This window comes from Corylus avellana, chromosome ca3 (assembly GCF_901000735.1).
Source record: "Corylus avellana chromosome ca3, CavTom2PMs-1.0".
NCBI classification, from domain to species: Eukaryota; Viridiplantae; Streptophyta; class Magnoliopsida; order Fagales; family Betulaceae; genus Corylus; species Corylus avellana.
In genome coordinates, this window is record NC_081543.1 from 12,080,690 (window position 1) to 12,094,808 (window position 14,119).

Below are 14,119 nucleotides of genomic sequence, written 5' to 3' on the forward strand. Positions count from 1 at the left end.
TTGAATGAGAATGTGTGAGTTGTTGTTGTGACCGGATGAAAATGTCCCGAAAAGGCCTTGTCTGAATAGTCTAAGGAGTTGTTTTTTTATTTTTTATTTTTTATTAAAAATGTCATCTTCTCATTGAGTACGACGTTGCACCAGCGTTAAAAATTTAATGAAAAATGGATGCAAATAACCAATTGATATCGATTCTAACCTTAAGGAGTAAATTAACAACGTTTTAACCTTACAGATTTGATAGCAATTCTAAATTTAAGGAGTAAATTGATAACTTTTTAACCTTATGGAGCAACTTTATAAACCATACCACATACACCACTAGAGCATTTTTTTTCCTGAGCATAAGATAAAGAATTCATGCTAGCAAGTAAAATTAAAATGATCGGCCGGGCTGGTTTGCCAACAATGATAACTAATTAGGAAACAAAATTCATCAGAAAATAACTTCCACGCCAGCAGATTAATGAACAATTTTTCCACAGAGCTACAATTTTTTTGAACATACAGGGGCTGATTAGTTTCCTTCATGAACCATACTTTGCTTGACAAATGTGGGATGCACACACAGATCCTGTGTTAGTGTGTCAGGTGAGTCATGAATCATGTATTTTCTTCAATCTCCCCTTTGGTTTTTGAAATATTGCCCATTTTCCAACATTGGTGTCGCTGATCACCAGACTCCAGTGTTGGAATTTCTTCCTTTTGTTGAATCAAACATATTGGATAACTGATAATTAGGACCAAGGTGATCAAATGACCTTGCTATGTATATAAAGCATAATGGTCGGAACATTTAGGGTTCATTTGGTTTTCGACTTTAAAATGTACTATTTACTAAATAGCGATTTTAAAAAGTGCGATTTTAAAATACGGGTTTTAAAAACTCAATTAAGCATTTGATAACATCTTAGTTTGGCTTTTTAAATTACAGTTTAGCTTTTTAAATCGTAAGTTTTTTTTTAAAAAACTATAATTTTGCTTTGATCATTTCAAATAGAAGTTCCAAACTTCCTTATAATTCCCTTCACTTTCAACATATGCTCTGATAAATATCTAAACATGAAATTTTGATCTACCATCCGATTGAGCACTTTCCTTGAATCATCAACAAATTTATTCGCCACACACGCAAGCATTAAAGCAACCCCACTAGAGTAACCCAAGAATGCAATTGTTGCCCAAGGGACAACGATTCTAACTTCACCCAAGCTGATAAAAGTGCACTTAGAGTAAACCAAGATGGCACCTAACTCCTAAGCACTCAAAATCGTATCCAAATGCAAATCTATTGCCTTTCTTAGGTACCCCAATTGCATGAACTAAGTTCTCATCAAAGTCCAAGTAACCTCATTCTTTTTTCGGTGTTTTCTCAAACATCTTATATGCTAAAATTTAAATATTGTCATAAGCATATTAATCAATGCACACCCAAAACATATATCACACCCAAAGCATTCTAGGGTGACGTTAAACATTTAACCAATATTGTTTAAACATTCTGTACTTCCAAAACTTTGAAAACACAGCTGCTCGATTAGCTTGTTCTCTTCAACGTTTAAAACAAAAACTTACGAAGTGTGATATGCCAAATTTACAAAGCATGGGATGACTAATGGAGAACGAAGAATCGCACCATACCTTCTCAAACTGAAACAAAATTCATTGGTTAAATTTGAGAAAATAGACTTCAAAGAAACGAAATGATGTAATAAGGCAAATTATCTTAAATCAAAGGAACTGATCTTATTTACTACACAGAAACATCGAGCATCTTTGTGCTATCAGATATAGATGAGAACACTAATTGCCCCCATTTAATGGGAATGTAATTGAGGAGACTCATATCAATTAATTTGCATTTGAGAGTGAGTTGTTTGACTTGATTCTTCTGATTGAATTGATGAGCAAGTTTCATTTGAATCCTCTCCAGCATCCCTCATGGGGCTCTCTATTGATGATAAGAAAGGTTTGGAAGGCATTTGTAAGCTTTCAACTTCTCCTTCAAGCATTTCTATGACTCTATTCATTGAAGGGCGATCACTAGGCTTCATCTGTATACACCATAAGGCAACCATGATCATCTTCTTAGCTATTTTCTTTTCCTCTTCGGTAACATCTTCCATTTCTATGTCTTTTCCATCATGCAATTGGTTATAAACCCAAGTAGGAAAATAAATTTGGCTTGAATGGTCTGCAAGTGCATTTAAGTTCCTTCTTCTACCCGTCATTTCCATCAATAACATTCCAAAACTATAAACATCAGCTCTGTATGAAATGCCTCCAAGGTTTTTGTAGAACAATTCAGGAGCCATGTATCCTAACGTCCCTCTTGCAGCAGTCAAAGAGACAATGCTATCATCTACTGAATATAGCTTTGCCAAGCCAAAGTCAGACACCTTGGGAGCCAAATTCTCATCAAGAAGAATGTTGTGAGGCTTGATATCAAAGTGCAAAATCTGCATGGCACATCCTTGATGTAGATATTCAATTCCACGAGCCACTCCTAAAGCTATATCATACATTTTGTCATAGCTTAGGAGGGTACTTACTTCTGAGGAAAATATGTATTTATTCAAAGAGCCATTAGGCATAAACTCATATACTAGAGCTCGCTTTGATCTTTCAACACAAAAACCAATGAGTTGAACTATATTAACATGGTGAATCCGTCCAATGGTTGCAACTTCATTGATAAAATCTTGTCCATTAGCTTTGGACTTACCCAACATCTTTATAGCTACAAGTCGGCCACTTCGAAGTGTTCCTTTAAATACAGTGCCATAACCTCCTTCGCCTAATTTGTCTTTGAAATTTTTGGTCATCTTCCTAATTTCGAAGTAAGAGTACCTTATTGGCATGAGGTTATTGTGGCTTTGCAAGAATTCTTCAACAACATCGTACATAGATAAATGCCTTCTACACCATTTGTATATCAAAAACGCAATCACACATGGACCCAACAATACAGCTTTTGCTCCAAGGTATAGTCCTATGAAAGAACATCGTCAAAATAAATTATGGGAAAACAAACATGTAGATGACCCAGTACTGTGAGCATCTTATTTATTACAACTCAACCCACTGCCTTTCTAAATCCTAGTAATTAATCACAATTTTTGTTTTTCTTTTTTTTCATGTGAATAATATTTTCATCTTGCCTGCATTTTAAAATATTTCATGCTTCACAGTCTAAGGAATTATATGCTAATTAAAAAGGAAAAAAAAAAAAATTAAAGATCATATGAGAGATATAAGGTTCTTACCTCCATCGGTGATCATGATTATTTGTAGTTTTAACGGAGTGTCTGCAAGAAATTTGAAAAATATAAATTACTTTAAGAAAGTGACTTAAATAATTTGAAAAGTTTAAGGTCTAATAAAATTTCATAAACGACTTTCCCCTTGGCCATACTTAAAGAATAAATATAAATAATTGTATAAACGTCTAGAGTACTTTACATGTTCGGGATTTAAGTTGGGTTGAGCTTGATTCCATTCCTTCCCAATGTGTGATTGAGATGCATAATTTGCCAATTGAGGATTGTAAGTAAGGTTTTAGTTAGGTTATAATAGATTTTAATTTTATTTTTGTTAAAAGTAATGATTAAGTGAATAAATTTACCTCTTCCTATGAGCTTTAAGCTTGTGAGGTAATTTGACGGAGTCAAGGTGACATTTGTCTATGATATCGTGTTAAATTACTAATTATGGGAAAACAAACATGTAGATGACCCAGTACTGTGAGCATCTTATTTATTACAACTCAACCCACTGCCTTTCTAATTAAATCCTAGTAATTAATCACAATTTTTCTTTTTCTTTTTTTTTCATGTGAATAATATTTTCATCTTGCCTGCATTTTAAAATATTTCATGCTTCACAGTCTAAGGAATTATATGCTAATTAAAAAGGAAAAAAAAAAAATTAAAGATCATATGAGAGATATAAGGTTCTTACCTCCATCGGTGATCATGATTCTTTGTAGTTCTACCGGAAATTCTGCAAGAAATTTGAAAAATATAAATTACTTTAAGAAAGTGACTTAAATAATTTGAAAAGTTTAAGGTCTAATAAAATTTCATAAACGACTTTCCCCTTGGCCATACTTAAAGAATAAATATAAATAATTGTATAAACGTCTAGAGTACTTTACATGTTCGGGATTTAAGTTGGGTTGAGCTTGATTCCATTCCTTCCCAATGTGTGATTGAGATGCATAATTTGCCAATTGAGGATTGTAAGTAAGGTTTTAGTTAGGTTATAATAGATTTTAATTTTATTTTTGTTAAAAGTAATGATTAAGTGAATAAATTTACCTCTTCCTATGAGCTTTAAGCTTGTGAGGTCATTTGACGGAGTCAAGGTGACATTTGTCTATGATATCGTGTTAAATTACTAATTATCCTAAAAGTTTAAGCTTTTGATACAATTGGTAATTTAACAATTTTTTTTTTACGAGAATGTTATAATAATATAATAGAACTGATGAGAAGACATGTATAGAATACTGAATCGTTGTTATCCAGGAAATAATGGGGTCAAGGAAAGGAAAATTTTAAATCAAGATAGAAAGCTAATTTCTTAAGAAATTTGTTTCTAATATCTAAACAATGTGTCGCTCTATATTATCTTTCAAACAATTTTTTGAGATAGAAATCTTACCATTCATGTAATATTCCTCGTCAATTGGGTAAATCCCCCATAAATATTCTTCTGCGTTGGCAAAGAAAGAATAACATCAGTATTTGAAAGCTTGGAATTAAAAATCTGCATTTTTATTTTAGTTGGAAATATAATTACAATGTATAACTAATTGTCTTTTTTCTCGCAATTGCCATTAATATTCATCTTGTTTGCACGTTGAAACTATTTTCATGCTTCACAGTCTAAGAAATGATATGCTAAAAGAAAACAAAGGAGATATAGGATCTTACTGATGATCTGCGGTACTAGCGTGTTGTAAAGAGCTCGAATAACTATAAAAAAAAAAAAAAAAAATAAAAAATAAAAAAAAAGATAAATTTCATTAATTAATTGAAAAGGTGGATTAAATAATTTCAAAAGTCTCTCAGCTGCATAAACAACTTTTGTCTTGGGCCAAGCTTATATAACCAGAAATATAATCTACCCATTTTATATGATTATTATTCATCTTCTCAATATAAAATTTGGGTGTAAATATGGGTTGTTACATTAATTACTCCTCTACTGGTGTCATCATCAGGCACAACTCATCCAGTTCTATGTCATTGCGCCATTCTGTATTATCCTTCAAACAATTTTTTGAAATAGAAACCTCACCTTTTCCAAATATCGAATTATCGTATGAACCTGCTCCACAGAGAAAGAATAACATCAACATTAGCAAGCTTGAAAAAAAAATATATATATATATATAAGCTGGCTATTATGTATGTGATCATAACCCAGTACGCAATATCACATTGTTATGGTACAGGGGACCGAGGTCTGGTGCAATTCCTACGATATTACACCGTGCAATAAATTATATTTGGATGGTCTATTTTTAAATAAATACTCCAAATCAAACAAGAAATTTAAGATTAAAAAAAAAAAAAAAGAGAGAGAGAGAAGGGATGGCACAATGGTTAATGGGGGTGGCAGCAACCTGAAAAATATGGCATAAGAGGAGAAAGAAATGTGCGAAAGGAAAATAAAATTTAGTGTGAAGTTAGTGTGAGAATCTAGTGTGAAACTGAAAAATGTGTTTGTTTGTCAGATTCTGTACGCACCAAGTTTTAGACTGTCGCAAAAGTACTGAAAACGGAAATTCACGTCATCGAGGTAGCAAAAGTCATCTCCAGTGAAGTTATCACACAAAACTTGCACCCATGAAAGCTGAAAACCATAGGCCACTTGATGGTAAAGGTCTGAACAGTTAGTTGGGTACGCTCCTTGCCACGCTGTCGGAAACATTTGCTCTATTTGGCAAGAGTCCCCCAAATCCCATAGAGATGTATAGTATGAAGTTAAAACATATCGATAGCCCTTGGAATGGAATAGAGAAGAGTTGGAAGAATTCACTCCATTACTCAAGCAACTAGACGTGTCCAAATACCGTTCAGAAATCATTGGCTTTTCGCACTTCACCAAAACCACACCCTTTTGTTGCATATCGAAATAGTACCCAATCTGCCGGTACGGATCAGTAATATTACAACGAACATATATGTTATCTGGATAAGACAAGGTATATGGATACCCTGAACTGAAATTGTGCTTGTTTAGAAAATAGCGAGGGATGAAGGAGATATTGTCCTTCTCATAAATACCTGCGTCTACAACTCGGATTGTGTAGGCACTGTAATTGATTTCCTGTACGTAGTATTTTCCAGCATATAAGTATAACACTGTTTGGTTATTCTCACAAGACAGATTATACCTTTGATCTCCGCACATTGGTGGATTGCCTTCCAACCGAAACGGATAGCTTATGTTGTGGATATTGCCGCAGGAAGAATGACATGAATGATGATGACTATCGTTGGCACTGCAAGCTTCATGGACAAGGACAAGAACAACAATTAGGACCATGAGCCCAGCAGGGAAGAGCATTCCTCTTCCCATGGATGGAGAGAGAGAGAGAGAGAGAGAGAGAGATGATATTGAGAGAGGGTTCCACAATCCACAGCAAAGCCTATAGACAAAGCATATAATGTAGATTCATAAGGCGTAAGCACCTATGTCATATATATATATATATATGGAAATGACTGAAATATCCGGCAAACACGGTTGTAGGAGTTCTTACAATTCATCTTCTAAAAAAGTGACACACGTCTCTTACCACGTGTGGAATACAAGTAATGTTAAAAGGAAAATTCATATCACCTTTAAATGCTAATTTGAAGAAAATTTAATATAAACCAGTTTATAGAAAATTGTGATAATAATGGGAGTTGGTACTGCTCACCATCGCCACATAGTCCAACTCCAAGGGAAGTTCACCCGAAATTTACAAGTGATCAGAGGTAATTGAGAAAACCCAGCTAATATATTTAATTAAGAGGATGATCAGAAGCATTCCAAAGCAGAGAGATTGAATATTTTGCTTAGAAATGGAAATCTCATACTTCTTGTTGTTTGTGGCTTTCATCATAAACCTTGGAGAATGCCAAAATAATGGGTGTGCTGAATCACGGTGCGGAGGCCATGGCCCACCCATCCGATTTCCCTTCCGAGTTAACAGCCAGCCAGAGCACTGTGGGTATCCCGGGTTTACTCTCTCCTGCACCGATACAAATGATACAGTGATTGAGCTGCCGATTTCAGTCAAGCTTTTTGTCAAACGGATTGACTACAAATCTCAGGTAATTCAATTATATGTTCCAAATCATTGCATTCCAAGGCAGCTTCATAAACTCATTTTATCTTCCTCGCCTTTCCAATTCGAACAAGATTCCCCTATGGACCCTTCTTATTATGGCCCTGATCCAGGCGTTGTCTTATTCAATTGTTTCCCAAGAGAAGTAAAATTCAGGTTTAGCCCAAACAACCAGGTTTATGCTTTCGATATGAGTGGTGACCTCATGGACTACCCCCTATCATCTTGTACAAAGATGTATACTCTTCAATCAATTCCAAATACTACAATACTCGGTGCCGATGAGAAAAGTCTTGAATTGAAGTGGCCCAGACCAGTATGTGGACACTGTGAAGCAAAAGGCAAGAAATGCAGATTGAAGAAACATAGCACTAAATTAGAAACCGAATGCTCCCTCGAAGGTGCATTATCAAAGTTAGCGATCACGGGAGAGTTGTCTTGACCATTGGAAATTCTTTTATTAGTGAGATATAAACTATTGACTCACACATGTTTATTACGCAGGTATCACCTTAGGTTCATTACTATTACTAATAGCTATCTTTGCTCTCTACCGTTTATATACTTATGATAAAGTAGAAAAAGAACATCAAGCAAAGATCAAAAAGTTTTTGGAAGATTACAGAAATTTTAAACCCATAAGATATTCGTATGTCGACATTAAAAGGATTACAAATCAATTTTATGAGAAGTTAGGCGAAGAAGCATATAGAACAGTATTCAAAGCAAAACTTTCCCATGACATTCATATTGCAGTAAAGATCCTCAACACTTCCAAGGGAAATGGGGAAGAATTTATAAACGTAGTTGGAACAATGGGTACAATCCACCATGTGAACGTGGTTCGTTTGGTTGGCTTCTGTGCTAATGTATTTAGACGACCTCTAGTTTATGAGTTTTTACCACATGATTCATTAAAGAAGTTTTGTAACACCCCGATCCCATATTGGGAAGATGAGAAGAAGCCCACACAGAGTGGATGGTTTATAAAATAGTCATGAGTGCTAAGTCCCACATTGTCTAGTTACTAGGTAAAACTGGGCTTTATAATGAATTCTAGGAAACCTCTAAATTGACTAGTCCTTTTGGAGTAATAGCGCAGATATGGCTAGTGCTTTTCCTAGGTCGTTACAAATGGTATTAGAGCGAGGTTGTAACGTCTGGTCATGTGGTACTAGAGCACTGCATGACGTGGACCTGACGAGGACGTCAGGAGTTTAAGAGGGGGAGTTTGTAACACCCCGATCCCATATTGGGAAGATGAGAAGAAGCCCACACAGAGTGGATGGTTTATAGAATAGTCATGGGTGCTAAATCCCACATTGCCTAGTTACTAGGTAAAACTAGGCTTTATAATGAATTCTAGGAAAACTTTAAATTGACTAGTCCTTTTGGAGTAATAACGCAGATATGACTAGCGCTTTTCCTAGGTCGTTACAAGTTTATATCTTCAACGGCCGCCAAGAACCTTATCCTTAATTTGGATAAGCTGCAAGATATTTCTCTTGGCGTAGCAAAGGGAATTGAATATTTTCACCAAAGATGTGACCAACGAATCCTTCATTTTGATATTAAACCTCACAATGTTTTCCTAGACCAAAACTTCAATCCAAAAATTTCTGATTTTGGTCTTGCCAAGTTGTGTGCAAAGGATCAAAGTGCAGTGTCCATGACCACGGCTAGGGGGACTATGGGTTACATTGCACCCGAAGTGTTCTCTAAAAATTTTGGGAATGTGTCTTCTAAAGCATATGTTTATAGCTTTGGAATACTGTTATTTGAAATAGTCGGAGGGAGGAAAAATGTTGACGTTACAATTGAAAATACTAGCCAAGTCTACTTTCCAGAATGGATCTACAATGTCTTGGAACAAAAAGAAGATATACGAATCTTTGTTGAGGATGATGGAGATGCTAAAATTGCAAAGAAGCTTGCAACTGTAGGACTCTGGTGCATCTAATGGCACCCTGTGGATTGTCCTTCCATGAAAGATGTGGTTAAAATGTTGGAAGGAACATGAGATAAATTAATTATACCTCCTAATCCCTTTGCAGCAACTACTGGACATGTAAAAAATAATGCAAATGTACTAATAGAATGTCAAAACTAGGAGTTAGAGGTCATCCCAGAATCAAAATAATTGTATCTAAATTTAGCGTATGTAATAATAATATATGTTGCAATGATCTTGTACTCTTAAAACTTATTCATCTTGTTAATGTAAGGACTTCAAGTTTTTTCTTTTATCAAACCTTAGAACATTTAAAAATAGATGTTGGAAAGCTAAAAAAACTATAATCAATAGTGAACCTAAATAAAGATTAATTCATTTGAGGCCTAGGGTCAAACCACATAATCACCTTAATAATTTCTACAACTTTTTAGATTTCTTTTGATTCCTTATAATGTTTAGAAAATTCGAAATTGCAAATTTGATTATCCTCAAATAGAGTACTTCTATTCATCACCTTATTATCTAGGGGTGTACAAGCGGTTACAATTAATGGTTATGGCCTCTAACCACAATCGCAACTGCTTAGGCGTTTAGTAATTTTGAAATAATTGTTAGTTAGCGGTTATTAAAACCCATAACTGCCTCGCATAACTGCTTTTTAGCTTGGACCTTTTGTGGCTATTTTGGTGTTTTGGCACACCTTGAGCCTCTTTTTAGGACCTATTTTAAGGTTTTTGGACTATTTAAAATGATATTAAACACCAAAACAAAGTCATTTTGGTATATATATATATATATATATATATATATATATATAATATATTCTATTTAAGGGTAAGCGATTAGCGGTTTTAACAGTCTCCGCCTACCTTTAAAACCGGTAACTATAAACAAATGCGGTTAGCAGTTATTAGACGTTTAATATATGTTTACTTATACACCCTACTATAATCCCTCTTTCATCCCCACAGCTGATATGACATGGTCTCCCAACCAAAAAAATCACTCTTCATACACCGAATATTATGGAGACCATATCACATCAACTGTGAAGGGATATGAGGAGGATAACGGGGTAATATATATATATAGCATCATTCCAAATGTTAGAACTTGTTTGGATGTGTTTTAAAAAATATGGGAAAAAAAACCCCATTGACTACCACTCATTTTCAAAATGTCTCACAAAATGATAGGCGTGACTCTTTAATACATCAAACTACCACTTTTGTGGCAAAAATGCTCTGTTATTAGCCTTGACTGTTATAATGGATGTAAAAACAAATTTTGGCCATAATCTTTCGAAAATACCTTCGCTTTGGCAATTAAAAAAACAAATTTATCCTAGTTCAAATCCCCTTTCTTTTTCTTGCATTCAATGGTGTAAGTGGAATTCAACCAAATTTATCCTAGTACTTTCAAGAATGGTTTGGCAATCTGCTAGGGACCATGCCTTATGAAGCGGAGCTCACTAATTCCAATTCCCATTCTCTCTCTTGTGTGGACATGTCAAATAAAAAAAAGTCATCTATGTTTCCCCTCCCCTCCAAAAATTAAATAAATAAAGACGTTGATATAGTTAGTAATTGAGCAAGAATTTTAGTTTATAGAAGGTAAGTTTAAAAAATAAAGTTGAACAAAATTGTTACTCTATCATTAGGATGTAACCAAAATTTTTATTGAATCATTGACACATTAGTGCACACAAACAAGGTAAAACTCAATGCTCACACCACACTTGAAAGTACTCAAAAAGCAATCACCAAATGAAAAACTATATACAAATAAAAAATAAAATAAAATAGAAATGGGCACCTTTCAGGCGTTTTTTAAATGGCAAGAAACACGAAATAAATGCAAAGAAAACTTTCTTGACCATTAATTTCTCGCATCTCGTTTGGGTCGAGATACCCGATGTTAGAAAGACAAAGACGAAGACAAAAAAAAAAAAAAAACCTTTCTGACGTTTTTTAAACGGTAAGAAATACAAATTAATAATTTAAAAGACACATGTGGCTTGTAGAGTCAAATTAGTAGCAAGGAAATTTGTGTCGGTCTACGCAAGAAATTAGTAAGTTGCAGGCCTACCAAATTACCGAATAATTGTGAACTTTATCTTTTCATAATTTGTTTAGGTCCCGTGTCATTTACTCATATTGACACCAAGTCAATGATGAATGAACGATGGAAAAGGGTACTTGTTGTCATTTGTCAATATCCAACCATTTTTTCAACCTCTGCTTTTCCTGGAACTACCACTTTCCCTGTGACGAGTCAGATATGGCAACAATCTCCACTTTTTATTTTATATGTTTTTATTTCAAATCAATTATGTGTTACATATAAGTGGCGAAGGGTTGGTGGGTGTGTCAACGTGGACAATGCAGTAAGTTATTTTCATTAGGAGTCTTATCTTTATTGTTTTAGAGTTCTTATTATTTCCATTAGGAGTCTTATCTTTATTGTTTTAGGAGTTCTTATTCTTATCGCTTGAGGAGATTTTATCCTTATTGCTTTAGGAGTCTTATCTTTATTGTTTTAGGAGTTCTTATCTTTATTGCTTTAGGAGTCATAAGTCACACACGTGTGGAACTATATTTCAGTTGTAATTCTATTCTTTAAATATTGCATTGCTATGGAATAAGAAGTCAGTCAAGAATTTATTCAAACCTTGTGTTTGTGGGAGTTTAAGAGCTTCTCGAATTGCTCTACCAAAGGAGGTATAGGATTCCTCGAAAATCCTACCACTAGAATTGTTTTGCTTATTTTCTCAATAATAGGGAAGCTAAGAAGAGACGATCCTGGTAATTTTCTAGTTCATAAACCAGTTACGCGCTCGGAGTCCTGAAAACGTAACAAAGTGGTATCAGAGCCAGCCATGTCAGACACACGTATGGATCGACTAGAGTCTGAAATGGGGTCAAGTAATCGCGAGTTACATGAAATGATCTCAGGATTGAGTGCTCAAATCCAGCAATTGGTAGCAAAGATAGACGACGATACATCATCTACCTCTAAAACTAGCAAGAATAAGGGAGTCATTGGTTCAACCCAGGGAGTAATAAATTCAAAAGTGGCCAAATTGGAGTTTCCACGCTACAATGGGGCGGATGATCCAACTAGTTGGATTTGTAAGGTTGGGCAATATTTTGAATTTCAGAAGACGGAGGAGGAGAATAAGGTGATGTTAGCGGCGAATCACTTGGAAGGAGAGGCACAATTATGGTACCAGATATTCAAAGAAGACGTGGAAAATATTTCATGGGAAACTTTGAAGGAAGCTGTGCATGTTAGATTCGGGCCCACACAATTTGAAGATTTTTATGGAGATCTCTCAAAATTGAGACAAAACGGTAGTGTCAAAGAATACCGATGTCAATTTGAGAAATTACTTAGTAGAGTGGGAAAACTTTCTCAGGCGCACCAGGTAGGAGGGTTCGTGAGTGGATTAAAGGAGCCTATAAAGACTGATGTACAAGCTCTAAAGCCAAGTACCCTGACTGCTGCTGTGGGTCTAGCTAAACTCTATGAGGCTCGTGTTGTGGCTCAAAAAAAGCCAACCTTCACGCTAGACAGCAAACCGAAATCTTCTCAAACATCAGACTCTGGTTCTTTTCGCAACAATAACCCACCCACACGAAGATTGAATGAAGCGGAGATGAAAGATCCAAGGGAGAAGGGGCTTTGCTTCAACTGTGACGAAAAATTTCGTCCAGGTCATCACTGCAAGAAGTTATTCGTAATTGAGGGAATCTACACAGGGGAGGAAGAAGAGAATGACGGGGAAACAGAGTTGTCTGCCGAAGAGTTGGAACCCACGGCTGAAGGAATTTGGGTTCCTGAAATTTCCCTTAACGCCCTGACTGGAGTTTCAACACCCCAGATGATGCGAGTACGGGGCCAATTCAAGGGAGGCACGGCCGTGATACTCATGGATACGGGTTCCACCCACAATTTCATGAGCATCGATGTGGTAAGGCGATTGGGTCTGCCGTTAAAAGTTGTTGAGTGCTTCAAAGTGGCTGTGTCAAACGGGGAACGAATTCGCAGTGAAGGTCGCTGCCATGGAGTTTAGGTATGTCTCAATAAAGCTGAGTTTGTGATGGATTTTTTTTTGCTTGCAATGGAGGGCTGTGAAGCAGTGTTGGGGGCACAATGGCTACGGGTCTTAGGACCAATTTTGTGGGATTTTTCAAAACTGAATATGAAGTTCATGTGGAAGGGAAAGGAGGTAGAGTTATGGGGACTGACCCTACCTAGGAATAGATTGGTGAATTCTAAAGGAATCGTGCAGGGAATCCAAAATCAGTAATTAGGATTTATTCTGTTCTCAATAAACCTAGGCACTTTCCAAGGGGGTCTCAACTCAGATAACCCGGACTTGAAAAAAATATTAGACAATTTTCCAGAAATATTTGAGGAGTCTCGGGGTTTGCCTTCTAGAAGACAACATGATCACCGCATTCCACTCAAACCAGAGACGGGTCCAGTCAGTGTACGCCCATATCGGTATCCTCACTACCAGAAAAATGAAATCGAGAACGTTTCTCCTTTCCCATGATTCTTGTACTAATCTCCCAACAAATAAGTTATAATATTTGCTCCTCAAAATTCACCCTATTGCAAAATTGAATACTATTCCGGTGCTTCCATATGTGATACACAATTGCCCCAAAAGCCAAATTACACATAGTGCATTGCAAATTTTTCCCCTTCCATGCCTTCATGCCTTCCCTCACCACCTCATCCCAATCCAGCCAAATGGGACTAACCAAACTTTTAAGCATCACTTCTGTCTCTAACCTCTTACTCTAATC

General features: G+C 35.7%; 3 protein-coding genes across 3 annotated transcripts; 2 read left to right on the forward strand and 1 right to left on the reverse strand.

The window, feature by feature from the left end:
• Positions 1–1,712: 1,712 nt before the first annotated feature.
• LOC132174652 (cysteine-rich receptor-like protein kinase 34) lies at positions 1,713–6,580 on the reverse strand. Its single transcript, XM_059586288.1, has 7 exons — positions 5,757–6,580; positions 5,305–5,334; positions 4,938–4,979; positions 4,666–4,716; positions 3,961–4,002; positions 3,267–3,308; positions 1,713–2,992 (listed from the first exon to the last, which is right to left on the reverse strand). Exons 1-7 carry the CDS (start codon positions 6,577–6,579, stop codon positions 1,848–1,850), a joined length of 2,175 nt encoding a protein of 724 aa, XP_059442271.1. The 5' UTR covers position 6,580; the 3' UTR covers positions 1,713–1,847.
• A 376-nt stretch (positions 6,581–6,956) lies between these two features.
• On the forward strand, positions 6,957–7,899 carry LOC132174662 (putative RING-H2 finger protein ATL21A). The gene has a single exon (XM_059586300.1). The coding sequence runs from the start codon at positions 7,083–7,085 to the stop codon at positions 7,788–7,790; it is 708 nt and encodes a 235-aa protein (XP_059442283.1). The 5' UTR covers positions 6,957–7,082; the 3' UTR covers positions 7,791–7,899.
• On the forward strand, positions 7,855–9,356 carry LOC132174104 (rust resistance kinase Lr10-like; the record flags this gene model as incomplete). The annotated part of the gene is made up of 2 exons (XM_059585806.1): positions 7,855–8,275; positions 8,779–9,356. Coding segments are annotated over 2 exons (951 nt in total), but the record flags the coding sequence as incomplete, so codon positions are not given.
• Positions 9,357–14,119: the final 4,763 nt, after the last annotated feature.

Bases quoted from the DNA above. Each gene is read 5' to 3' on its own strand.
- LOC132174662 (XM_059586300.1), top strand. From the start codon at position 7,083: ATGGAAATCTCATACTTCTTGTTGTTTGTGGCTTTCATCATAAACCTT.
- LOC132174652 (XM_059586288.1), bottom strand. From the start codon at position 6,579: ATGCTCTTCCCTGCTGGGCTCATGGTCCTAATTGTTGTTCTTGTCCTT. The intron at 4,980-5,304 runs GTGAGGTTTCTA...TTTTTTTTATAG, and splicing joins TAATTCGATATTTGGAAAAG to TTATTCGAGCTCTTTACAAC. The intron at 4,717-4,937 runs GTAAGATCCTAT...TTGCCAACGCAG, and splicing joins GCTAGTACCGCAGATCATCA to AAGAATATTTATGGGGGATT.